Raw genomic sequence first — 27265 nt, forward strand, 5'->3', positions numbered from 1 at the left:
AGCTTGCATACTCCAATAGTATCCATACAATGTCAAAGGACAAAAGGATGGCATTCAAGATGTTGAGTGGAGTTCATGTGGCAAAATATATCATTAATAATAATAATAAGAGCTAGCATGCTTATAGGATACAGAGAGTAGCAACACAGCAGTGACAAGAGAGAATGAGCCGCATCCTGTAGGAGGCTGAGACAGTAGTCTCATCAATGAGATACTGAAGAGTTGAAATACAGAAATAAGCTCCAGACAAACAAGCAAACATTTAAAATGTGTTTGCTATGTACAATATAGTTATTGGGGACACAAATATGAATGACATAGCCCCTGCCCTCAAGGAGCTTATAGTCTACTAAGGGAATACAAAATGTTCACAGATAAGCAAATATAGGAGAGACACAAAATGAAGACACAGTGATTTGGGTAGGGGCTGAGCAGGCAGTAGCAACTGAAGAATCAAGAAAAGCATCAAAGATTGCATTTGAACTGAGCCTTGAAGGGAACTATCGGTCCATATAGGTGAACAGGGGCAACATTTTACATTGAGAGAAAGCCTGTGCAATGGCACAGAGCCAGGAGAGGAAATGTCATGTTTGCAAACAAGATATCAGTTTTCTGGGCTGTGGAGCTGAACAAAGGATGTTATTTATAATCACAAGTCAAAAAGCAAAGACTGGAACCAGACTGTGAAGTTAAACGCAAAAGACAGCCCCTAAAATTTCAAGACAGAGAGGTAGTCAGACCTGGGCTTTAGGAATATTGATTAAAAAACCATGTGATAAATGGGTAGGAGAGAGGAAAGACTGGATTCGGGGTGACCAATTAGGAGGCTATGACAATAGTCAAGCAAGAAGCCTTGAGGCCAAAGTCACATTTGACTACTTACTCCCTCTCCTCTAAAAACATCCTTCTTGATCTTCTCCATGAAATAGCTTTATCTTATTGTCTCATGTCAAGTTAATAACTATTCCTTAAAGCCCAATTCAAATACAACCTCTCTCGTGAAACCTTCCTCTACCTCTCCATTTAGTAATTTTTTCTCCATGTGACTTAACAAAGCACTTTGTTTTGTGTTTCTCTAATGTAGTTATCAAGCATTTTATATAAGATATTTGTGTAGGTGTTAAGTTTCATGAACGTAGAGACTGTCTTATCTAATCCTTTGCATCTCCTAATGTCTACCTAGTTGCTCTGCACACAAGATTTATGTTTGAAAATATTTATTGAATTGAATTGAAACTGTGAAGGCAAGTAATGGGCTAAATTTAAAGATGCTATTGACTTAAAAATGAAAAATTTGCTATGGAAGTGGAAAAAGGAAACTAGTCGGTCCATACCTATGTTGCTATATCCCTAACCAAACACGTCTCACCTTCTATCATTCCCCAACCATCCTTAACCTGGAAATACAGGATTGTGGGTCATGATGTGCCAGAACCCAGTAAGAAGCTTTCAACAATAAACTAGAACTGAAAGAAAGCTCCAAATCAAAAATTGGAAAGGAAAAGGAATTATATTATTTTCTTTTTCTGTATCTCTTACATAAAAACAACTCTATTCTTTCAGTTCTCTATTATAATAACAAACATATTTGTACACAGGAAATACCTGTAACTGTTAGTAGCACTATACTTCCTTTTCAGTTATTACAAAATCAATTCCTTAAATTGTAAAACCAAAATTAACAGAATCACTGACGTGCTTTTTTCCAAAGATAATCCAAGTAAAATTAGAAATATAAAACAAAAGATTCAAATGCTGAAAACAAACAAAACTGAAAATAAGCTCTTAAATAAATACTACTTACATAACACCTTGTAGAACTTTCTGGGGATCAGGGTCAAATAGCCTGTCAACATAGTGGCGACTGCTAGCTGTCACTTCCTAGAAAGTAGAGGAAAAAATGATAGCTGAAGCCATGCAAATGATAAGTTCACAAAACTATCCATAATACTAAATATCTGACAACATATTGGCATTAATATTTCAAAAATACTGTTGCTACTACCTACCAAATAAGTATGCTCCAATTAACATCCAATTCCAATGTATCTTCTTAATGTGTGACCCCAAATTTTTAAAGGCTAGGCAATAATCAAAACACAAGCTCCAGTAGGTGCTACACCAAACTAGAAAAGCTTTATTAAGTATTTTGAGAAGGTCATGATCAGATTGTTGGCCATGACAGTTTTAAAAGGTTCCAGCATCTTCCTGTCTAGGGGGTTCAGGGTTTGTATCTCAGTCAGGAGAGAGTATACTTATGATTAGATGAAAGCTCATCTGAAGACTTTAAGTATATAATACTTAGCTGATGATCTCTCAAGTATATCAAAATAATGAAACAAAAAGCAATTTAGATAATGCTGACTAAAAGAAAAATATTTTCTTCAAAAAAACTTATTTTATTATTTCTATTATAATTAATATAATTTTACTGTAAACTGATTTTATTATTTTCTAAAATATTTTATTAAAAATAAGATGAAATTACAACTCATTGATAGCTCAGATCTGATAGGATATTTGAGGAAATGAAAATTCCAAATTAAGAATTAAATGATAACATGATAGAATGAGAAATTATAATTATAGAGGTAAGGAAATTTTGCAAATACTTTATCGTGACCCAAGTAGGATAATATATGTGTAAATTAATGACTTTCTCACTAATCACAGAAAGTAGGAATACACTTAATAGTAAACCCTGCTGCCTTTAACTTGTTTAATATGAATTATCTGTTGTAGTATTTCATTTAATTATGCATGAATTTCTATGTGACTGTGGAAAAGTCACAGGCTCTCTCTAAGTCAGTTTCTTCTTCTGTAAAAAGGGGATAATAATATATGCAACCTATATCCACAGGGTTGTTGTGAGACTCAAATGTGACCTCCAAGTAAAGTACATTTTGAACTCTAGATCATTGCATAAGCAACAGGGTTTTGGGGGTTTTTTTTTAAGTTATAGTTATAAGGTATATTATAAGTTAAAAATAAGAAAAATTAAATGTTTGGGTATTAGTCTAACATTGGACATATGAGATATAAATAAAGAAGAGAGCCATATACCTTTAATGGTAGAATCAACAGAGACATCTAGCTCTCCGCTAGGAAGAACAAATTGAATAAGAATGACACTATTCTAGAAGTTTACAGACTTAAAACACTAGCAGCTAAAATTTCAGTAGAACATTTTATGTAAACAAATAAAATGACAGCAAAATGTATATGGAAAAATTAGTGAGCAAAAATACCTGAGTATTTTAGGAAATAGGTTTTTGTTTTTTTTAAAGAGCAAATTGGTAGGGAAGAAACTTCCATATTCTGAAATATGTTTACTATTATTTTTTATATGTTAGAAAACTAAGTAATTATTAAAGTAAAATGTAATTTAGAAAATTAAATAATTAATTTTTAAAAGAACAGAAAGAGATCGCTGAAGCATATTAGAGATTTTAAAAATTTCTTAATCTTTTTTTAAGTTTTTGGATCTACTCTATAAACCAGATAAAATTATATCACAGGGAAAGGAATTTCAATAAATGTTACTGGGCAAATCAGATAACAATAGGAAGAAAAACAAACTTAGATCCATACCCCAAAAAATAATCTCTAGATGAACAGATGAATTAAGTAGTTTTACTTTTTTTGCATTTAAAAAAACAGAAGAAAAAAGAACAATGTACTTGGTCAAATTCTGAGCAGGAAAATATCATGCTAGATTTCACATGGGAAATTACACAGTGCTTTCAACCATAGGGTTTCTTCCCTATCACAAAAGCCTATCTTGTTAATACCAGTATTCTGATGTCAGAAGTCATGGCACTAAAGTTACAAATAACTCAAAGGAAAGATTTCTGTTTCCAATAATCATTAGGATTTCAAGAGGTTGGAGAGATTCCAGCTCTACCATTTACTATCAGTATGACTTTGCTTCACTTATTATCATTCACTTCACCTCTCCTGGACTCAGTTTCCTCATTTCAACATTAAATCCAAAACAGAAATGCGTTATCTTTCCCCAAACCCATCCCCTCCCTAATTCCCCTATTCTTGTCCCCAATACATCCTTCAGGTTGTCTTACATTGCAAATTTGGTGTCTGCTTGGATTCCTCCCTTTCATTCACTCCCAGTATTCAGTTTTCAGATCTTCTCTCTCTACAACATCTCTCCTCAACTAGATGCCTTCTTTCCACTCAGAGCCACTTCTTGCCTGGATTATGCCTCCTAATTCATCTCTCTGACTCAAGTCTTTTTCCTCTCTAATCAATCTTCCACTCATTTGCCAGAGTGATTTTAAGTCTGACCATGTCACAACCCTGGGTAGCTAAAGGGCACAATGGAGTGAATTCAGGGCTTGAAGTCAGAAAGAATTCAAATCTAGCCTTGGACACTTAACTATCTGTGTGACCCAAGGCAAGTCACTTAACCCTGTTTGCCTCAGTTTCTTCATCTGTAAAATGAACTGGAGAAGGAAATGGCAACCAACCAACGCAAAGGTGAAGAGACAGGAGGTGGTATGTTGCATGTGAAGAGGGCCAAGAAAGACAATTTAGCTATTTAGAGTGTATGAAAGTAAATGTGTATAATAAGGCTGTAAATTGGATTCAGATTATGAAGGGCCTCCAGTCACTGAGGAATTTGTATCCACTGGAATTTTTTGAGGAGGGTTGTGACATTTTGATGTTGTTTAGTCTTGTCAGACTCTTTGTGACCCTTTTAGAGGTTTTCTTGGCAAAGATACTGGAGTGATGTGCTGCCCCACCTCCTCCATGCACAAAACTTCAATTCCTACTTACTTATGCCTCTTAGCACTCATGGTTTCTTTTGAGACAGCTTAAATATGTGAAACCTTTTCTGAATATCACAGTTGCAAGTGCCACCTCTCAAAAAATTAACTTGTATTTATTCGGTTCACACTGATACATAGGATTCAAACAGGTGGAAATGAAAAGGGAGAGCATTTCAGGCTGGGAGGATAGCCAGTGCAAGGGCAAAGGCACAACACAGGAGATGGTGTGACAGAGGACAGGGGAAAGCGTAGCCCAATCCTAGTGTGTGTGTATAGATAAGTAATATATAGGAAGATTGGAAAGGCTGAAAGAGCTTAGGCTGTGAATGTTGTATACGTCATTTCCTCTGAGAGACTGTAAGTTCCCTAAGGGTAAGGATTGTTTCATTTTTTTGTCTTTGTATTTCCAACCACAGTGCAAGGTAAACAGTGCTTAGTAAATGTTTGATGATTGATTTTACATATGGCAACCTTACCTTTACCTTTTACCTTACCTTGGGGGATAGTGGTAATGTTGTATCAGGGTATGCATAGTTTATTGATGTTTTTGTATAGCGTTTTTCAAAATGGTTGGAATAATTTATAGTTCCACCAATATTTTATTAAATGTTCCTATCATTGGAAAAGCTTTAGAGATCATCTGATCCAACCTCCCATCCAGTTCAGAACTCTCTCCTATCCTGGATATACAGCCATATAGCGATCATAAAAATAAGTAGAGAATCCTGTACTATAGCTATAGATTTATTTTTGCCCCAATAGGCAGAAGCTCTGTCAGAAAGATTTCTCACTGTAATTAAAATAACCCACATTATGTTGCAATCAAGCATGTAGAGTTCTATATCTTATTTGTATTCTAACTGCAATTCTCTTGAGTCTTAGGTTAACAGCATACACCCTCCCCGAATAAACCCCTCTTTTTCACTGTCACTTTGATACTTCTCTAAGATGATAATTAATTGCACTATCAGCTTGCAAGTCTCACTCCTTAAATTCCAATGTAGGTCCTGATTGTCTCATATTTGTTCTCAGTATGATTAGGACTGTCTTGACCCATAATACCAGGAAGTTACACTCTGAAATCAACATTTATTTCTGGCTTTTGTCTTTAAGAGAAAAAAAAATTAGGGGTTGGGAAGAGGGTCTAATTCGTTTCTAATGTGGACGAAAGATAACAAGAATCAAGAATTTTAATACTATAAGCAAGAAGACACTTCAAAAGTCATGAAATACAACCTCTCACTCCAAAATCCTCTAGAACAGAGGTCTCAAAACTTACTTATAAAGTATATACATACACTACCGTATAAACTGTACACAAAAATATAATTTTTAAGGACAAGATAAAGATGAAATAATATTTGATCTATACTCAAGAGGGAACATCTGGAGTTTACACAGTAAGAGAATAACAAGATGAGACCTACACCTTAGGAAGATCACCGACAGCTATAAGGAAGACGAATTGGAGAGAGGAATTAACTTAGGTAAAGAAACCATCAAGAAGCCTAATTTTCAAATCTAGCCTCAGACACTTGGAGTTGTGTGACCTTAAGCAAACATTCAGCCTCTACCTGCCTCAGTTTCCTCAACTATAAAATGGAGATAATAACAGCACCTACCTCACAGGGCTGTTTGGAGGATCAGAGATAATAACTGTAAAGCATTTAACACAGTGCCTGGCATGTAGTAGGCACCATATAAATGCTTATTCCTGCCCCCTCTTCCTCAAATTATAAAGCCAAAATTTCCACCCATTGATCTTGTTTCTGCATTGTAAAGAAACAAATAATAAATACATGTTATAGTTAACTGCACTTATAACATTTAAAGATAGCCAAAGGGTCGCCCTGTTACTCGTAGGTTTCCTCTTTCTCCCATACCAGGAAGATATCATATTCAAGCTTCTTGCCTTCCCTTCCCCCACTAAGTATACTTTTAACACTGCTAGTTAATATTCCTTAAGACTCATTATTCATTAAAACTCAAGTTGTTATTTATTACAACACACTACAAAACTATAAATATAACCTAATCATACTAACAGTATTTTCAGGGAATGTGACAACTCCAATTGGGTGTCACTTTGTGTGTGTATGAAATATGCATAGTCAAGTAAAATCTACACACTAGTCATATCCGAAAACCTCATTCTGCACCCAGAGTTCACCTCTCTCTATTAATGTTTCATTAACAGTACTCAAGAATCATGGTTGGTCTTTGCAGTGATCAGAGTAATTAAGTTTCCTAGTTGTTTTTCCGTACAGTGTTGTTGTTATTTTATAAATTGTTCTTCCCAGGTTTGTCTGAAACCATCTCTTTTGTCAATTCTTATGATGTAATAATATTCCATTACTTTCACATACCATCATTTGTTCAGTCATTCTCCAACTGATTGGACACCTCCTTAGTTTCCAGTTCTTTGACACTAGAAAAAGAGGGCAGCCATAATCTTTCAAAGAACAAATTTAAGACAACTTTTGCAAGCCAGACTTTCAGGCACTTCAAAGTCTTAGGTCACTCTTTCTCACACACAAAAAAAGCTTTAAAATTCCATGGAAAAACAAATCTGCATTTCAAAAATACTTCAAGTTGAAAATAAAAAGCACTAAGTTGTAGACATCTTCATCTCACTGAAGCACCAATACTAACTTTCTGATCCCAAAGACTAAGTAAACATAGGGAGTAATTTAAGCACACTCAGGCATAGGAAACTTTTGACCTGCTTCATTTCCTCCCCGGGCCAGTTGGCCTCTTTTTAGGCAACAGGTGCTCCCTCCCACCCCTACCCCAATTTGAACACCTGACTGGCATAACCCACTGCACCTCAGAACTCCTGAGTTGAAGAGATCCACTAGCCTTAGCCTCTCTAACAGTGGGGATTACAAACACTGTGGGTCAACATGCCAGAAACAGGGGTTGCGTGTTATGTAAATTTTGTATTTTCCCCAGCTCCTTAGCACACTACTCTACAATTAAATTCAATGAAAATTGCTAAGTACCTACTAGATATAAGCATTGCTTAATGCTTAATATTTGATAAATAAGTCTACGTACTTGAAGAAGAAGGAAGACCCACAATAAAGACACACAATAGAAACAATAGTTCATGGCTGGGTAACTGGTTGTGTAATCCCTAGTGTCCACTGGCATGAATACAATATCATATGAGCTATGAATAATCAGGTCTTTCCACACCTGGTGCCACTTCAAACCATCAACTCAGATGAGAACATGAAGGCTTTTAACGTATTTCATTTTTATGCATTTTTAATAGTTTGTAGTTATATTTCATTGATTTTCAAAATAACCCTATGAACTAGATAACATTATTATCTCCATTTTATAAATAAACTGAGGTTTCATTGTGATCTTAACCATGAAACCATATCTTTCTGACCCCCAAGTCCAGTGCTTTCTCCATGACAAGATGTTGAATCTCTTGTAAACAGTCCCAAATTTCTGGAGGGCAAGGTATCATGACACAAGCATAGGATGTGAGCTCAGGTGCTCTTGGTGAGGACAAAAAGGTAAATGTGCAAGCATCCACCCAAGAGTGATCTGAAGTCAATGAAGTATTTGGCAAAATGGCATTAACTATATCTTATTTAATTGTGAATCTCTGTGTCTAGCACAGTACTCTCTACACAGCAGATGCTTAATAAATGTTTGCTAAATTAAATTTATCTGATTCTGAATAAAAGGGTCCTGTTGTTCCTTTTAGATCATGCATAAAAATTTAAACTAGAGCTACAGGAAAGAAGAAGCGAAGAAGTCCTACCTGTCTTCAATGAAGAATAGAGTACTACTAGGTCTATTTAGTGATTCTGTGGTTTTACTCATCAGCAACGTCAGTCATATGGAACAACAGTACTGGGCATTTTTGTAACACATTCAGAGATCGTATTGCTATCTATGCTCTCTCATCTACAGTATACTGGAACTGGGCAAATCATTCCTACAACTGTCAGGCTCTGGGGTAATAGGAAAGTCATGGCTATAAGTCATAACCAGGTGTGGTAAACCAAAGGGAAGCATGCCCCAACAAATGGTCCTACTGGAAGCTGAAATGTTCCTTAATTTCAGACACTAGTTGATTAATCCAAGAAAGTTCTTCAGTATATCAACTTAGGTTAATTTGTCTTGAATGGGGTCTGCTTTCGGGTAATAAGGCAGGTTTCATTCCAGTTGAGAACTCAGTATTTAAGTTAGCATAGAGGCTCCCAACAATGGGACAGTCGTAGCCTCAGGTGTAATTGCAGGGCACTAAATAAAAATAAGAGGGTAGTGGAAGCACAAGAAAATAAGAGGAGAAAATTTTGAAAAACCATTAGTACATATTCCAATTGTTGTGTAACAGAGCTAAAGTCATAGTGATTACATTATTTTTCAAATAAACACACAAAATGCAAGTTATAACTGATCAGTGGGTAAGTCTGTGGACAGGTCTTAACAAGCAAGTGTTGGCAGGTGAGAAGTCCAGCATGCATCATGAGTGTAATAACTGTTTACAATATGATACTATATAGTTACATGACACAATACTACATCATCAAAATTTCAATGCAGGAAAAAACTCCACAAATTTACAATAAATTATTACATTTAACATGTGCCATTTTAAAATATATATATATATATATATATATTTTCTGAAATGACTCGAATTGCAAAAAAAGGACATTAGAGGGTTAAAGTAGATTTCCAGGATGGTCCTGAGTAATTTTTTTAAAGGGGGTAGTAGGCCAAATAAGTTTGAGAACCTCTGATCTAGAAAGAGACTTTATTGGGATATGAGTCGACTGATGTTTATGGCAACGAGATTCTTTTAATCATTCAATATCAAGGACTGAGTTTAAGTATAAGGAACATGGCTTTTGCTGATAACAATTGATATTTAATTAGCAATTTAGAGTTTAGAAAGTGCTTTACATACATTATTTCATTTGTTCAACCTTCTGAAATCTTTCAAAGTTGTAAGGTAGGTACTCCAAGTATTATTCAATTAACTAACAAGTTCTAAGAACCATTATGTGACAGGCACAGTGTCATGTACAAAGAATGAAAAAATCCCTACTTGTCATAGCTCACTTTCTAATAAGAGAAACAACTACATATGAAAAAAAATACATGGGAAGAAAATCTAAGATACATGGAAGTGATTATAGAAAACTGAAAAAAAATTAATTTAAAAAATACATGGCATAAATATCCAGTTAATAAATACAAATATATACAAAACAGTTAAACACTTTGGGAAGAGGGAGAAGAGAATAAGCATTTATTAAACACCTACTATGTGCCAGGTACTGTGCTAAGTGCTTTACAAATACTATTTCATTTGAGAAGGCACTAGCAATTAGAGAGAATCCAATAAGATGTGCCAGATGATGGTGTTCCCCATTCCAGACATGGGGGACAGCCAGTGTAAAGGTAAGGAAAAGGAACCTAGGACATTATGTGTGAGGAACAGAACAGAAGTAGACTGGCTGGATCAGTATAATCTGGGTGATAGAAGTGACATCCAATGAGGCTGAAAAGATTAGGGCTATGTTCTATTGTTTTGTTTTTTTTTTTAAAGGAGCTTTTATACCCTAAACCACTGGATTTGGCTGAGTTGGGTAGTCATATGGTCAAATAGGTGCTTAAGGAAAATTGCTCTGGAAGCAGTATGTAAGATAGAATGGTATGGAGAAAGACAAAGCAAGGAGACCAATTAGGAGGCAGTTACAGTAATCTAGATGAGAAGTGATGAAGGACTGAATTAAGATGGTAGGTCTGTGATTAGAGAAAAGGGTTGGTTGCAAAAAATCATGTTAAAAGTAGAAATAACATGATTTGGTGACTGAACAATTGAGATGAAGGAGAGTAAGGAATGCAAGGATAATGCCAATGTTATAAACTTAGCATGCTAGAAGAATGGGTGGTACTTTCAATAGAGACCAGAAAGTATGGAAAAGGAGGGGAATTACGCAGAAAGATAATGAATTGAATTATAGATAAGTTATGTTGAAGATATCTCTAGGACATTCAGTTTGAAATATCCAATAGGCAAAATGGTAGGCAGTCAAAACCATAGGAGAACATATCATGTGCAAAAGTAAATACTAACTATATACAAAGTGTTACTAAATAATTCAAGAGGGAAAATGTTAATAAAGCCCTCAATTTTTTAAAAAACTCCATGAGTTACATTATCAACTTTTAACATTCCTACCTTTCTCACTTTAAAAAATACTGAATCCCTATGCCCTCCCAACTGCCACCAATCCTCATCTTCTTTTCTTACCCTTCCAAGTCTTACAATGAATATTTGAAATTTATTTCCTAATTCCAACTTACTTCAGAACACTTTTCAATTTTGTTACAAGTGTTTTCCCTCAAGTGAGCTCAAGATAGAAAAGCCACTTCTCCCCAGCAGGTCTAGAGAGAGAAAAAGAGATTCTACATTTCTAGTTTGATGGATCAAGGACAAATTTCTTAGCCTAGTATTTAAGTTCCATGATCCAATTTCACCTCATTTGTTAGTCTTATGAGTTATATAGCATGACTTCTTTCCTCTAATCAAGCCAGTCCTCTTACTATCTTCTAGCCATATCATATTTACTTTTAATATTTTATTTTTATTTTGAACTTAAATATCAAAAAACATGAACATTTCAATAAGCAAACCACAGAAGAGAAATGTATATGAGTGAATCATTCCAGTTTTTTTTAATATTTACTTTTAATATTTTATTTTTATTTTGAACTTAAATATCAAAAAACATGAACATTTCAATAAGCAAACCACAGAAGAGAAATGTATATGAGTGAATCATTCCAGTTTTTTTTAAAATGCATATTTAAAAGTATATTAACAAAACTATTTAGCCTATGTCCCTTTCTAAACTTCTACCCTTATATGTATTTCTTAAATGTTCAATTGACATTTTTATTTTCTTCTCTTTTTTTGGTATCACTATCACTACCTACCATTTCTCTTCCTCACCCCAAAGCAGATATCCTATAACAAGTATAGTCAAGCAAAATAAATTCACACATTGACCTTGTCTGAAAATGTGCCTCATATTGCACTTTTAGTTCGCATTTTAGAAGAACATAAAAGTAAAAATCAGTGTAGAATCATATTTACTTCTTTTTAAAGAGTGAAAATGCTAAACTCAATTTTAAAATTAAGTAAAGAAAATACAAAAACTATTTTTAACTGCAATTCCACACTATGGTTGAAGGAACAAGAAAGAGGCAACTGGAAAGAAAAGGAAAACAGGAAGAAAAGAAAGAAGCAGAAAAGAAATATACAGGAAAAAGAAACAAATGGAAAAAGGGAATGACATAACAGTGAGGGACAAAATGGTTTAAAACAAAAGGTGCTTTGAATGTTTTGAAAATAAGCTATTCTGTCAAGAATATCAGGGGAATTTTTTTTTAATAGGAAAGAAGACCTCACGATAAAAATCAAAACTATTTGTTGCCGATTAAAAAAAAAAATGTAAGTTGATTGATGGAAAAGATTAGGTATACAAAACTCAGATACAACTGAACACAGTAGCATAGTATTTGATGAACCCCAAGACTGGGGTAAGGACTCAACATGCAACAAAACTGTGGAGAAAACTGTAAGGCAATCTGACAGAAATTAGATTTAGAGAAAAGCAACTCATGTCACATACCACACTAACATCCAAATAAATAATCTACATATAAAAGATTATATCAAACAAATAAGAAGAGAAAGAAAGGAGACAACTCTCTGCTATGGATAAGGGGGTAGTTCTTGACCCAAAAAGAGGCCGAGCAAATCACAGAAGGAAAAAAACTGAACAATTCTGATTACATAAAATTGAAAAGCTTTTGCAAAAATAGATGAATGAATAAATGAGGTTACAATTAAAAGAGAAACAGTTAATTAGAAATTTAAAATATTTACAGGAAATTTCTCTGATGAGCCAGCTATCCATGACATACAAGGAATTAATACAAAACTTAAGAACAAAAGCCATTTTCCAATAAATAAATGATCAGATATCATGAAAAGGGGGGCGGAGCCAAGAGGGCAAAGTAGAAAGACGCACATACACATAGCTCTGAACCCACAAACCACAGAACGGCTAGAGGGGACCAAGCCAGGGCGAATTCTGCACCCAGAGACCACGGAGTATTGGAGCGAGGGAGATTTCTGCTCCGGAGAGACCTGCGGACCTCTCGCGGGGGGTCCTTCGCGCCGCGGACTGGGCGCCGGGATGGGGAGCGGAGTGCGGCCCTGCCGCAGCCGCGACACTGAGGGGAGGAGATCCGAGAGGGCTATGGGGACGGGATCTCCAGCGGCCACGCGGGTCCCCCCACCCACAGAGGGACCTGCAAACCTCTCGCAAAAGGTCCGTCACGCTGCAGACGCGGAGCCCAGCCTGGACCTGCGGCAGCCGCGGTGGCGGCCACGGCTCCGAGAGGCACAGATCTGAGAGGGCTCCGGAGGCGGGATCTTCAGCGGCGGCACGGGCCCCCCCACCAACAGGTGACTGATGGGGATGGGTGAGAGAGTCTCTTTGGCGGGTTGAGAGGGGAGTGGGGTGCCCCCAAGGCTCAGGCCCCCCTGGGAGGTGGGGGCTGAGAGGCGGCTGCAGACGGGGCTCCCCAAACGGGCAGGAGCCTGGATCCATTGTGGAAGGTCTGTGCATAAACCCCCTGAGGGAACTGAGCCAGAGAGGCGGCCCTGCCCATGACCTCAGCACCTGAACTTAATTTAACACTGAATAGCAGCCCTGCCCCCGCCAAAAACTCTAAGGCGGGAAGCAGCATTTGAATCTCAGTCCCCAAACGCTGGCTGGGAGGACCAGGAGGCGAGGTGGGTGTGAGGAGAACATTCAGAGGTCAGGCCACTGGTTGGAGAAAATGCCAAGAAAAGGGAAAAGAAATAAAACTATTGAAGGGTACTTTATCGGAGAAAAGACACTTCCTCCCTTCCTTTCTGATGGGGAGGAACAATGCTTGCCATCAGGCAAAGACACAGAAATCGAGGATTCTGTGTCCCAGCCCACCCAATGGGCTCGGGCCATGGAAGAGCTCAAGAGGAATTTTGAAAATCAAGTTAGAGAGGTGGAGGAAAGACTGGGAAGGGAAATGAGAGGGATGAGGGAGAAGCATGAAAAGCAGATCAGCTCCCTGCTAAAGGAGAACCAAAAAAATCTTGAAGAAATTGGCACCTTGAGAACTAGCCTAACTCAGCTGGCAAGGGAGGTGCAAGGGGCCAATGAGGAGAAGAATGCTTTCAAAAGCAGAATTAACCAAATGGAAAAGGAGATTCAAAAGCTCACTGAACAAAATAGATCTTTCAAAACTGGAATGGTACGGATGGACGCTAAGGACTTTTCGAGAAAGACAGATATCTCAGATATCATGAGAAGATACTTCTCAAAAAGAAAGGCAAGCTATTAACCACCATATTAAGAATATTCCAAACCAGTAATATGAAATCCAATTTAAGCACCTCAAGTTCTGCCTCACATACATCATAATGTTAAAGCTCAAAAAGGATGGAAAATTACTATTGCTGGTTAAAGTTATATGGGAGGAAAACTATCCAAATGCAATTTTTATGGGAATGTGAGTTGGTCCAAACATTCTGAAAGTAATTCAAAACTAAATCTCAAAAGTCACTCTGAACCTGAAGATACAACTCTCGTCATAGATCCCCAAAGAGTTCAAAGAAAGAGAGAAAAGCAGCACTTTTTGTTGCAGGGAAGAATTGGAAACAAAGGTGATACATCAATCAGTTGGGGAATGGTTGGATTATGGTATATGAATGTATTACATTGTTACACTGTGCCATAAAAAATTATGAATATGATGGACTTAAAGAAACCTAGGAATAGTGAAGCAAGCAGAACCAAGAAAACATTTTATACAACACTGTAGAGGAAAACAGCTTTAAAAGACTTAAGGACTCTAATTAATGGAATGTCTACTCACAAACCCAGAAGCCTAATAAATAATAACAATAGCTAACATTTACATAGCGCTCACTATGTGCCAGGCACTATGCTAAGCACTTTACAATTATTATCTTATTTGATCCTCACAACAACTCTGGGAGGTAGGTTGCTATAATGATCCTTATTTTACAGATGAGAAAACTTAGGCAGAGGTTAAGTGACTTGTCCAGGATCACACAGCCACTAAATGTCTGAGGCCACATTTGAACTCAGGTCTTCCTGACCACAGAGCCAGTGTTCTATCCACTTAACCACCTAGCTGAAGAATCATGATTCCCACCTCTTGCTAACGGAGTTAAGGAATACAGGTGCACAAAGAAATGCCTTTTCAGACACAGTCAATGTGTAGGAAATTAAAGTTGTTTTACTTAACTATGCTTATCAAAAGAAGGCTTTATTTTATTCACTGGAACGAAAAGAGTGGGGAAAGAAGTGGGTAGGTAGTGACAGTGAAGTCAAAATCAATCAATCAATAGGTATATATTAAGCAGCTACATGCCAGGCCCTGTGCTAGGTTCTGGGGATAAAAATACAAAAGAAGAAACAATTTTGACTTTCGATGAGCTTACATTTCAATGGAGGAGAAAACAAGTACATGCAAAAATATAAATATGGCATAAAGTATAAAACTAATAAGAAAGAAAGGAACATCCTGACTGAGGGGGCAATATGTCTAAAAAAATGGGATGGAATAAGATGGCTTGGACAAGCAGATATAACAGATTTGGTAAAGACTAAATCTATTTCATCATATAAGACTGGAAGAGAAAGTGGCAGAAAGCACTTCAGTGACAGAAGATGAGGAAGAGGGAAGAAGAGAGAGTTCACGGCAAATAGTCTCATTTTTTTTCTGTAAAATATGAGGCAAGGATCTCCATTGAAAGGATGGGAGGAGCGAGAGCCACAGGACATTTGAGATGGGATGAAAAGGTTTGGAAGAGCAGCTGTGAAGAGTGGGGATAGTGAGTTGATAAAAGAGGTACAGCAGAATTGTCTACCAGCAGTAACCATCCATTTGATGCTGTATAACCTAAATTTATGGTATAGCCAATCAGAACACTTGTCTGATTTTCTCCACCTTCACTCAGCAGTCCATGTACAGAACTGTCCAAGAGAGGGCAGTACAGAGTTGCATTGACCCACCAAGAGATCAAGATGGGGAGAAGAGAGAGTGGCCAGTGCAAGAGTGATGATCAGGGAGAGAACTGAGGGGACAAGGGCTTGCAGGTCATAGGATAGATGATGAGTTTGGTTTTGTAAGGGAAGGCAGAGGGAAAGGTGAAAAGCTAATAGGTTACTGTCAGATAAGAGATTTCAGAATTCTTGAACATGATGGTGGTACAAACTAGAAATGACAAAATTTTCACAGAATTTCTACTCAGATCTGAAAGAGTCTTTGTTAGAGCAATGACACAGAATAAAACTCAAATTTCTTAGTCCAACATTCAAGGTCCTCTATAATATGGTTTCAAACTACCTTTCCACTCTATATTCTAACTAAACTAGATTGATCACTGTCTCCTAACACATCCCTTCATTTCCTACTTCTGCATCCTTGTTCAAGCTATTCTAAATGCCTGAAATGAACTCTTCTTACTCCCATCTCCATCACCCCTTTTTAAGGCCCAAGTCAAATGCTACCTCCTTCATAAAATCTTCCCCAGTTATTTCTTAACCTGAAAAAAATTGATGCAAAAAATTATAATTTTACTTTAAAATAAATATTTTCATTCTATTTTTCTTTGCCTTGTGGATTAAAAAAAGTCACGTTAATGGATTTCGTATGGACTTTCTAGGTACTCTTAAAATCTGGTCTTTCTACTGTTAATAGTGCTAGGCATTTTGCCATCCTATTTGACTGCAACTTCACATTTAACTGATGTGGGTTGCAACTTTTTATGTAAACAAAAAAAACTTAGTCATCCTTGTTTCTTAATAGCAAAATAAGAGTAAAACCAACGGATGACGTGTTCTTAAGATTCAATGAACACATTTAAAGTTGTTTGTCATTAACTTACTATAAAGAACCAGCTATCCAAAGTATATCAAAAGTTGTACCAAAATAAATCAATCCTGCTGGACTTATTACTTGTTATTATTGGTCCAAGGAGAATTGGAAGTGTAGTAGTGATGTCTGTTCTTAGATGGGCTGTTTTGTTAGGTCTACAGCACTACCTGAATTCATTGTCTTAGTACTAAGTGACAGCCTTAAAGTGTTGGGGAAAGAACTGGGGAAAGGACTGGGAAGTCTCGATGACTTACCTGGAGACCCTGCTGGTTAAGTCCCTCACATTAAAATTTAAAGGAATCAAGTTAAAGATGATACTAAGGGATTCTGATAGTGGACTTAATTTAGCTTTCTTCTGATTTGCCAGTAGACATGACCTACCCTAACTTCTGTAATATTGCTAGCTCACTTATTTTTAATTGGATTCTTAGTTGATCCATCCAACAAACAGAGATTTATTCACCCACGTGTGGTGCTGGGGCAGCTAAGATCAGTTAGACAGAACCCTGGTCTCAAGGAGCTTACAATATACGTAGAGGTCAGGTGGAGAAGACATGAAGACAGATGAATACAATACAAATTAAAATATAATAAGTATATAGAAGGAGTTCACAATACTTTCAAAGTATTTAAAGTAAAATTATAATTTTTTGCATCAATTAACATACTTGATCCTGTTAGGTGAAATATTAAAAATTACCAAGAAAACATATCCTCATCCTTGTTAAAAACAAAAACAAAAAAACAGGCATTGGGAACAAAAAAAAGGAAATAGGTGTCATGCTTCCTAGAAAAAAAAAAAACCAAATGCCTTCCACATCCAAAGAAAAATGCCTTCCACATCCAGAGAAAGAACTGTGGAATTCAATCGCAGAATGCAGCAGAACATTTTCTTACGTTTTAGTTTATTATATGATTTCTCCCATTCATTTTAATTCTTATATGCAACATGACTATGGTGAAAATGTATTTAATAGGAATGTATGTGTAGAACCTATATAAAATTGTATGCCATCTTGGGGAAGGATGAGGGAGGTAGGGGAGAAGGAGGGGGAGGGAGGGGAAAAAAAATCTAAGTTATATGGTAGTGATTGTAAAACATTGAAAATAAATTTAAAAAAAGAAAAAAGAGAAAAAAAGAAGAAAAACAACACAAAACAAAACTAAATAGTAAGAATTCATCAGTATGCTTCCAACACTGTCTAGGGAAAAGAAAAGTGTATTCCATAGTTAAACAGAATAGTTCATGGATAAATTTATTAGTTCAAGCTATCAGTGCTATACTAGATACCAAGTATTAAAAAACAGGATTTATAATCAAGGTGGGAAGACAAGACATGTATCTATAAAACAATAAATAACAAGGCAGCAAATAATGATTGTAAAATTAATGGTTAAATAAGAAATGCTATCAAAGTTCAATATGCAAGAACACTGGGTCAAGAATCGTTTCACATAGATCAGGAAAGACTTCACAGAGAAGGCAGGAATTAAAATCAATCTTGAGAGATAAACTGGGTTTGTACAAGTGGAGAAAAAGAGACAGGGCACTATCTCTTTAAAAAGAAATGTGGTATTCTATGTGAACAAAAACATGGAAGTAAGAAATTTAAAAATGTATTCAGGAAATAGAATAGACCAGTTTAGTTGAAGCAAAGGTTCTCTATATGAACAGCAGAGGCTAGAAGGGTAAGTGGGTGCTAGAATCTGAAACATCTTGACCATCAGATGACAGAGCTAAAAATGAAGGTTTCCACAGAGGTGATCTAGTTCAAGGTTCTCATTTTAATGATGAAGAGACAGAGGCACAGAGAAATTAAGCTATTTGCCTAAGGCCATGCAGATAAATTATAGAGTTAGGATTTCAATTCAAGTCCAGTGTTTCAAGGTTCAGTGCTCTTTCCATTGCATCATAGTGTATCACAGTTAAGTAGTTAAGTCACTTTACTGTGTGAGCAATTGGGAGCCAATATGTTTTTGAGCAGAGGAGTGATATGATCCAAGTTGTTTGAGAATAAAATTAATTTGGGGGGAAAGGAGAATCAAAAGACCAGAGAAGTAATGGCAGCAGTTAAGAAGCTATTAGTATTATTATTCTAAGTGGGAAGTAATAAATGCTATACTAAGTCATAGCTGTGGGGAAAACCAGGAATAATAGCAGCTTACATATATCTATATGAGAGGCATCAGTGGATATAGTGGATAGAGCAGGCCTTGAACCAGGAAGACTGGGTTCAAGTCCTGTTTCTACAGCTACTGGTTATGTAACCCTAGGAAAGTTACTCAAACTTTTGGTACTTTTAGACAATTCTCTAAGACTAAGTTGCAGAGAAGATGCTGAGCTACCTTGGGGATACAAATGTAAAGAATGAAGTAATCAATGAATGCTTTCAAGGCATTTACATTCTAACATAATTTCATCTCCTATATAAATAAAATCACAGGTCCAATCCCTATCTTTATATTTATGTAGTACTCTGTCAATATGTTTAATCTGAGGTTATGGCAGAACTCCCCGGTGTATATGTCCAGCAAGAAGCTAGAGATGTAAGACTGCAGCTCAGAAAAATCCTCAGGTTGTAGGGACAGAGAATTGTCGCCTGTAGAGAAAGTAATAATTAAAGCCAATGGAACAGATAAATTCTCTAAAAGAGAAAGTATAGGGGAGAGTTTTCAGGCTGAATGAAATATAGATGAAGTAGTGGATAGAACACCAGGCTTAGAGTGAGAAGAAAGTTCAAATGTGACCTTAGACAGGAACTAGTGTGAGCCTGGGCAAGTCATTTAACCTGTTTCACTCAGTGTCCACATCTCTAAAATAGAGATAACAATAGCATCTCACAGGATTGTTGGGAAGATCAAATCAGATAGTACTCCTGAAGCATTCTGCAAAGCCTAAAGCGCTAAATAAATACTAGCTAGGATGATCATGATCATGATAACTCTTGTTAATAGGATCCTAAGTTTTGGATTGGAAAGAGCCTTAAAGTTTATCTAATCAAATCCCCTCATTTTTCAGATGTGGAAACTGAAGTCCAGAGAGTTAGGTAACTTGTCCAAAATCAAACAGGTAGCAAGCGGCGGAGCCAAATCCAACTTTCTCTCCGATGAAATGCTTGTTGAGCTATCTTCTGATTAACAGTTCAGTTTCCCAGCTACCTCAATACTACAAAAGAAATCACCAGAATAGTGTACATCAAGTTTTCAGTCATGTAAAAAATGTGTCAGCAAATTTAATAAAATGGTATCCTGGATCAAATCATCCCTCTGTTTGGACAATACAAGCAAGTTATCTCAAACACCAAACAACTCACGGTGAAATGAAGTTCTGGACCTACAGAACTGTGAAACCATATCTCAAACTGTGGCAACTCCACAAGCAGGCTGCATCTCCTGAGATAAGAGCTAAACATCCACTTTGCCCTATCCAACAACGATTATCACAACATGAATTAGGAGGCAGCCCCTGAAGACCGAAGAAGGTGGCTTCAGAACAAAATAAAAAATTACTTTTCACTGCAGGTAAATACTTAAAACTTAGAGAGATGCATGGTTGATAGCACTAAAGAAGTTTATTTAGAAGTTAGGAATGTTCATGGTACTCTACTGACCTGTAAACTGCATTGGGGCAGAGGCCATGCCGAATCTACACTCTATAAGTAACCTCTAGCACAGAACTATGCTTACAATAGTTGCCTAATAAATATTTATTGAACTGCTGAATCTATAAGGATGTGGCTGCTAAAAGAAAACTATCATTATACTCCAAAAAATATTTTTTGGCGTCATTGTCAGAGACAGAACAATGGCCTGATCTGATCAGGATGAGAACACTTGTTCTTAGACCTTTGTGTTGAGTTTGATAAGTAAGGTATATAAAATTTATTAAGATGGACTTAGGACAGTGTCATGGACAGCTGAGGGTAAACTTTTACTTAAAACTGTAATACTTGCATTGTCAATACACTATATTACATCTAGAATAGATAAGAAGAGGTCCCCTTTCTCTAGTTCTGAGGTGTTTTGTTCAAAATCCTCCCCAAATACGGTATCCGTTAAGGAAATGGGGATGTAGTTAATTTAAAACCACAGAGTCAAAGGGGCCTCACAAATAAGTCATCTGCTCAAAACCCAAAGCATTAAAAAGGGCACAGAGAGGAGGAAAGAAAAGCATAGGAATAAAGAAATGGGAGGGTCTCTTGGGTCAAAAAAAGGAATCTGCTCCAATTCCCCACCCCACATAGAAATGCTTTCTAAAACACCTCTTAACAGCCAAGCGGCCATCCAGTCTCCGTTTGAACAGCTACCTTAATAAGTTGGCCGCTTCGCCAGTCCTATATCCAACTACTTTTGGACAGCTCCAATTGTAAGGGCTGCAAAATTTCCACCACTGGTCCTGAAATTCCGACCTCTCTCCAGCAAAACCGATCGGTATCCTCCCCTCTAAGTGACAGCCTTCCAAGCGCTGGAAGGCCAGGCTTACAAGGGTGCCCTCTCCCCGAGCTGGTGAACGTCTGGTCACCCCCTTTTTATTCTTTGAACTCCCTCCAAGGAGTTGATCTGTCGTTACCCCGGGCGGCTCCAACAGAGAAATGACCCCATGGACAGCTCCAGATAAAGGAGGTCGGACAACAAACACTTTCACCGGACTTGCAGCATGAGCCCCCCTCCTCCCAACTCAGCCGCAAGCGACTCCCGCACGTACCCGGATACCAGGCTTGGCCCCCTTGAAAGTCGCGGGGTCCCCAGCTAGGAACCCCGAGCCCGGCAGGCTGCCCCAGCTCCTCCCCTCCCTTGCAGCCCCTCCGGGGCTCGTCAGGGAGCCGGAGGGAGGGGGCCGCCCCACTCTCCCGGCAGGGAGACGAGCCATCAGTCTCCCTCCGCAGCCAGGTCTCGGGGTGGACAGATCTCCAGGCGGCCCCGCCGGCGCCGGGGGCTCCGGGTCCCCCGGAGGGCCCCGCTGCCTGAGGCTGATCTCCGACTCCCAAGTCCCCGCAGCGAGCGCTCCCCAGACACCTCCCCGGAGCCCGGCCGGCTGAGGAGGGAGGGCCGCCCTGCGGGGGACGGGACGGGAACCACGGAAGTCGTTGGAGAACGTGGCCGCGTGCGGAAGGCGGCGGAGCGGCCCCCTCCCTCCACCCCCACCCCGGGCAGCCGCCGCGGGTCACTCACCGAGAGGACGCTCATGCGGATTGGGGTCTCCAGCAGACACGCCATCTTGATCCTTCCCACCGGGTTGGGGTAAGGCCGGGGATGGCTTCGGCACTTTCGACGGCGCCTTCCCTCCGCCGCTGCCAATACCTATCCCTGGTGGAGAGGCTGGCGAGGGAAAGGTGCGCGCTGCTTCAGGCGCGGCCGTGGCTCCGGGAAGGACTGTTAATAAGGAAAGGAAAAAGAAAGAGGAACGTTCTAACGAATCGGCTGTTGGGAAATAGGCATCAATCTTAGTTGAGGGGATTGAGACGGAGGGGAGGGGCGGTGTTCAGCAGTTGACGCATGCGCCTGGTGGGAATGGCTCCCGTGCCCACCCTCCACCTGGGCGGGGCAAGGTCTTTGCGCACTGAGTGAGGGCCCTCTAGAGGATGAGAGTTAATGAAGTGTTTTTCATGTTCTCTTAAGAGAAAACTTTTCTTGGGTTTGGAACTGTCAGGCACCTTGTCCAACCTTCTTATTTTATAAGTGACGAAATCGATGTTCACAGAGATTGAGACTGGTTCAAGGTCACACGGATAGTAACGTAAAATAGGGGTCCCGTCATGGGCTCCTTGAATCCCGCTCTGGACCCTTTCCTGTAGGTGTGTAGCCGTTGGAGCGCTTCTCAAAACCCTACAGAGGGGGAGACGGAGACAGGTGAAGTGACTGAGCCAAGGTCGCCTCGTTATTTTGGTATCTGACCCCTAAGACTAATGCCAGGTATTCAAAGTGAAGATGAACATTGAGATAATTATATAATTCAGAACAAGTTATATAATTCAGAAGAAAAAAAGTCAAACAAGTAAGGATTTAACCTTAGAATGGTATATGAAATACACTAAAACCCAAAGACTCCAGCTTCTGAGATAAGAACTCCCTATTTGACAACAGCTGCTGGGAAAACTAAAAAATAGTAGAAAGCAGAAACTAGGCACAGATCAATATTTCACACTTACCAAAATAAGGTCAAAATGGGTACTTCTTTTACACATAAAGGATGATACCATAATCAAATTAGGAGAGCTAGAAGTAGTTTAGCTATATGATCTATGAAGAAGGGAAAAATTTATAACCAAACAAGAGATAGAGAACGTTATGAAATGCTAAATGTATAATTTTGATTACAGCAAGTTAAAAAAAGGCTTTGCACAAACAAAGCCAATGCAGCCAAAATTATAAGGAAAGCAGAAAACTGGAGGGGGAATAAAATTTGGCAGCAAGTTTTTTGATAAAGGCTTCATAAATATGAAGAAAACTGAGTCAAATTTATGAGAATGCAAGTCATTTCTTGACTGACAAATGGTCAAAGGATATGAATAGGCAATTGTCAGATGAAGAAATCAAAGCTATCTGTAGTTATATAAAAATGCTCTAAATCACTATTGACTAGAGAAATGCAAAATAACTCTGAGATACCACTTGACACCTATCAGATTGGCTAATATGACAGAAAAGAAAAATTATAAATGGTGGAAAAGATGTGGAAAAATTGGAACTGATGCATTGTTGGTAGAGTTGCAAACTGTTTCAACCATTCTGGGGAGAAATTTGAAACTATGCCCAAAGGGCAATCAAACTGTGTACCATTTGATCCAGCAATAATACCCTTATGATATCCCAAAGATATAAAAAAAAAGAGGAGAAAGAACCTACATGTACAAAAATATTCTTAGTGGCTCTTTTTGTGGTGACAAAGAATTGAAAATTTAAGGGAATACCCATCAGTTGGGGAATGGCTGAACAAGTTGTGGTATATGATTGTAATGGAATACTATTGTGCTATAAGAAATGACATGCAGAAAAACCTGGAAAGACTTACATGAACTGATGCTGAGTGAAGTGAGCTGAACAAGGAAAACATTGTACACAGTAACAGGAACATTGTGCAGTGATCTTCTATAATAGACTTAGCTCTTCTCAGCAACATGATGATCCAAGAATTCCAAAAGATTAATGATGGAAAATGCTATCCAAATCCAGAGAAAGAACTCTGGACTCTGAATACAGATCAAAGCATACTATTTTCACCTTTTTTTGTTTGCTTTCATTTTTTTTCCCCTTTTGTTCTGATTCTTTTTTCACTTCATGGCTAATGTGGAAATATGTTTCAATGATTCCACATCTGTAACCTATATCATATTGCTTACTCTCTTGGGAAGGGGGAGGTAAGGGACAGAGGGAGAGAAATTTAGAACTCAAAATCTTATAAAAATGAATGTTGAAAACTATTATTACATGTAATTGGAAAAAAAATACATTTTACAAAAAAGTAAAAAGCTAAAAAGGTTAAAACAGGAAACTGCACTAAGACTTATGGTACATCTTATAGAGTGGAAAGTATACTGGACTTGGAGTAAGGAATTCCTTGATCTACCAGATAGATACTTGGGGATGATCATGTCCCATTCCATGCTTACAACCTGTACATTTGAGTGCTTTGATTTTCATTTCACGGTGGAAATAACAGATCTAAACCAAAAACAAACAAAAAACCCAAAAGACCCAAAGTAGAGAACTGGCTAAATAATCAGTAGACACCCTTGATCAATCATGGTATAAAAGGAAATAAAGTGAATTCAATCTCTTAAAATCTTTTACTGGTGATTTTATTTTTACAATTAAATTTTATACATGAATTTTGTCAGTCATTTTGAAGTAACCCACTACTTTTCCTCTACATTCAAATTTCCCTGTGATAAAGAATTGCAATTTAAGCAAAAACTGTCCGGTGTAGCAACCACATACTTTGTTTTATATACCTTTGATGAGGAATCTAGAAAAGTTGCTATTTCTAAATTATCCCTTTAAATGAAGAGATTGGAGGAACTGAATCAAAGAATAGTAAATGGATACAATCTTCTAAATCAGAGCCACAAATTTGAAGTGGTTATATTATAGGATTTAATATCTGAAAGGTTTAGAATAATAGATGAAATTGTGGACCTTTTGACCAAAATTATGATCTATTTAACTTCAACCTGTTATTTCAAATAGTCAATGGGCTAAAACTTATGTCCATTCATAAATATGACATTTTGTAAGAATAGCATAACTACAAATAGCTATGACAAACATTTATAAGAAGAGGCAGGACCTGAGAACTTCAAACTAATGCAACTTACTTTCCGACCAAGCAACTGACAGAGCTATAGTAGAAAGCATGGCATTGAACACAAGTATAAGAAACTATTAAAGGAAATATTTTCAGGGACCTTCAGTACTTCTATGGATCTATGATTTCATTGATATGGGTATGTACTCACTCTTTGGATCACAGCACATCCAAGATTTCTCAGTCTGTGTGAGTTTTGTCCATTCTTCTGATGGTTTAAATTTTTTTAAAATTTGTTTTAATCAGCCAAAATCTGTCTTTTCACCCTCTTGCCCTATCTGCCCTACCTCAATTGAGCACATGAGAGAAACAAAATGCAGTATGCAAATGTGTAGTAACCCAAACAAATTTCCACATTGACCATGTCTTCCTCCTTCCCCGCAGTGGTCTCATTTCTCATTCTGAGTCACCTCTTCATTAGGACATAGGGACCACATTTCATCATTAGTCCTCTGGATTCCTGGATGGTCATTATGCTGATAAGAATACTGTACTAATATTCCATCACATTTATATTCCAGAATGTTCATCCATTCTGCAGTTTATCCCTCAGATAATTCCTCAGCTTTCCATTCCTTCCACTTCAAAAGAGCTGTAAATATATTTGTACATCCTTAGAGTTCGGTTTTGTTTTTTTTTTTTTGGCTTAAGACTAATCCCTCCCTAAACTGGCCCTCCCTCTAATTCTCTCTCCTCCATTTTCTCATTTTCCTATTTTCCAGTTGAATAAAACATATTCTTCTATCCAAATCTCTTTATGTGTGTGTGTGTGTGTGTGTGTGTGTGTGTTCTTCCCTCCTTTGACCAGTTCAGATGAAAGTAAGGATCAAATATCAACTAGTCACCTACCTCATCCCCTCCTCTTGTATAAATGTCTATTTGTGCACCCTTTATTATTTGAAATAAATTTCCCTGATCTTCCTATTCTTCCCCACCCCCCATAGTGTATCTATCCCTCTTCCTCCTTTCCATTTTTTAAAAATATCAACAAGATATAACAGAATTATTCCCAGACCTTGTTTAATTGAATTCCTTCTAAGAGTCCCAACTCTTCCATAATGATAGGGATCAAAGAGGACTTATATCATAACTCTATATTTTAATATGAGTAGTTTATCCTCATTTAATCCTTTATCATTTTTCATTCATGTTTACCTTTTTTATATTTCTCTTTACTTCTGTGTTTAAACTTCAAAGTTTCTCTGTAGTTCTGGACTTTTCATCAGGAATTCTTGGAAGTTCTCTATTTCTTTAAAAGTCCATTTGTTCCCCTGTAGCATTATACTCAGTTTTCCTGGGTAAATTAATCTTGTGTCTTCTTATTCTCCTACCCTAACCTCATATAAGGAGAGGACATGACCCTAGGGCATTGTGAAGTCTTTCAGTTCCATTGGAAATGATGAGATAGCTATCCTGGGCACCTTTCTAAAATGAAGGATCTGGGAGGAGTTCTCTATGTCCACTTTCTACCCTTCCCATAGAGAGGTTTAGGGCTACTGAAGTGGTGTTAAGTGGCTACTAAATCATATGGTCATAACTGTGACTCCTCAGTACTTGAATTCTTTTTTTTTCTGCTTGACATATTTTTCCTTTGACCTGGAAGTTCTGGATTTTGGTCTATGACATTACTGGAAGATTTCAATTGGGAATTTCTTTCAGGTGGTGACCAGTGAATTCTATTTCCACTTTTCCCTCTGTTCCTAAGAGCTTTGGGTAATTTTTTAAAAAGATATCTCAAAATATGATGTCTAGGGTCTTTGTTTGGTCATAGTGTTCAGTTATTACAATGATTCATAATCTTATGAATCATAATCTCAGTCTGTTTTCCAGGTCAATTGTTTTTGACATGAGATACCTTACATTGTCTTCTACATTTTTCAGTCTTTTGACTTGTTGTTTTATAGAATCATTTGCTTCTATTTGGTTTATTCTAATTTTCAGTGAGTTTGTTCTTTGGGCAAGGTTTTGTACTTCATGTGCCAAGCTGTTAATTCCCTTTTCAATTCTCTCCTCCATAGTTCCCATTCCTTCCCCTCACCCCCATTTTCCCTCTCATTTCATTGATAACATTTTTAACTCTTTTTTAAACTCTTGCTTCATGTCTTCCAGGAACTCTAGTTAATTTTGTACGTTAGCTGTGTTTTTCTCTGAGGCATTATTTGTAGATATTTTG

At 37.6% G+C, this 27265-nt stretch overlaps 1 protein-coding gene across 8 annotated transcripts in view; it reads right to left on the minus strand.

The window, feature by feature from the left end:
- The window catches only part of ARMC8 (armadillo repeat containing 8), a 135371-nt gene extending 108963 nt beyond the window's left edge, over positions 1-26408 (minus strand). For 2 of the 8 annotated variants that reach the window (XM_072613562.1, XM_072613560.1), the window contains exon 1: positions 21960-22031. Coding sequence is in view for 6 of the 8 variants with exons in the window: in XM_072613561.1 (XP_072469662.1) it covers positions 1805-1881; positions 21493-21657 (242 nt within the window). In the remaining 2 variants the exon portion in view is untranslated. Of the gene's footprint in view, positions 1-1804; positions 1882-7153; positions 7216-21492; positions 21876-21959; positions 22279-22441; positions 22614-25243; positions 25593-26247 lie in introns of those variants that run through there. The other 6 variants (XM_072613557.1, XM_072613558.1, XM_072613563.1 and 3 more) reach the window with 6 other exon arrangements.
- Positions 26409-27265: the final 857 nt, after the last annotated feature.

This window comes from Notamacropus eugenii, chromosome 5, assembly GCF_028372415.1.
Source record: "Notamacropus eugenii isolate mMacEug1 chromosome 5, mMacEug1.pri_v2, whole genome shotgun sequence".
Classification (NCBI taxonomy): Eukaryota; Metazoa; Chordata; class Mammalia; order Diprotodontia; family Macropodidae; genus Notamacropus; species Notamacropus eugenii.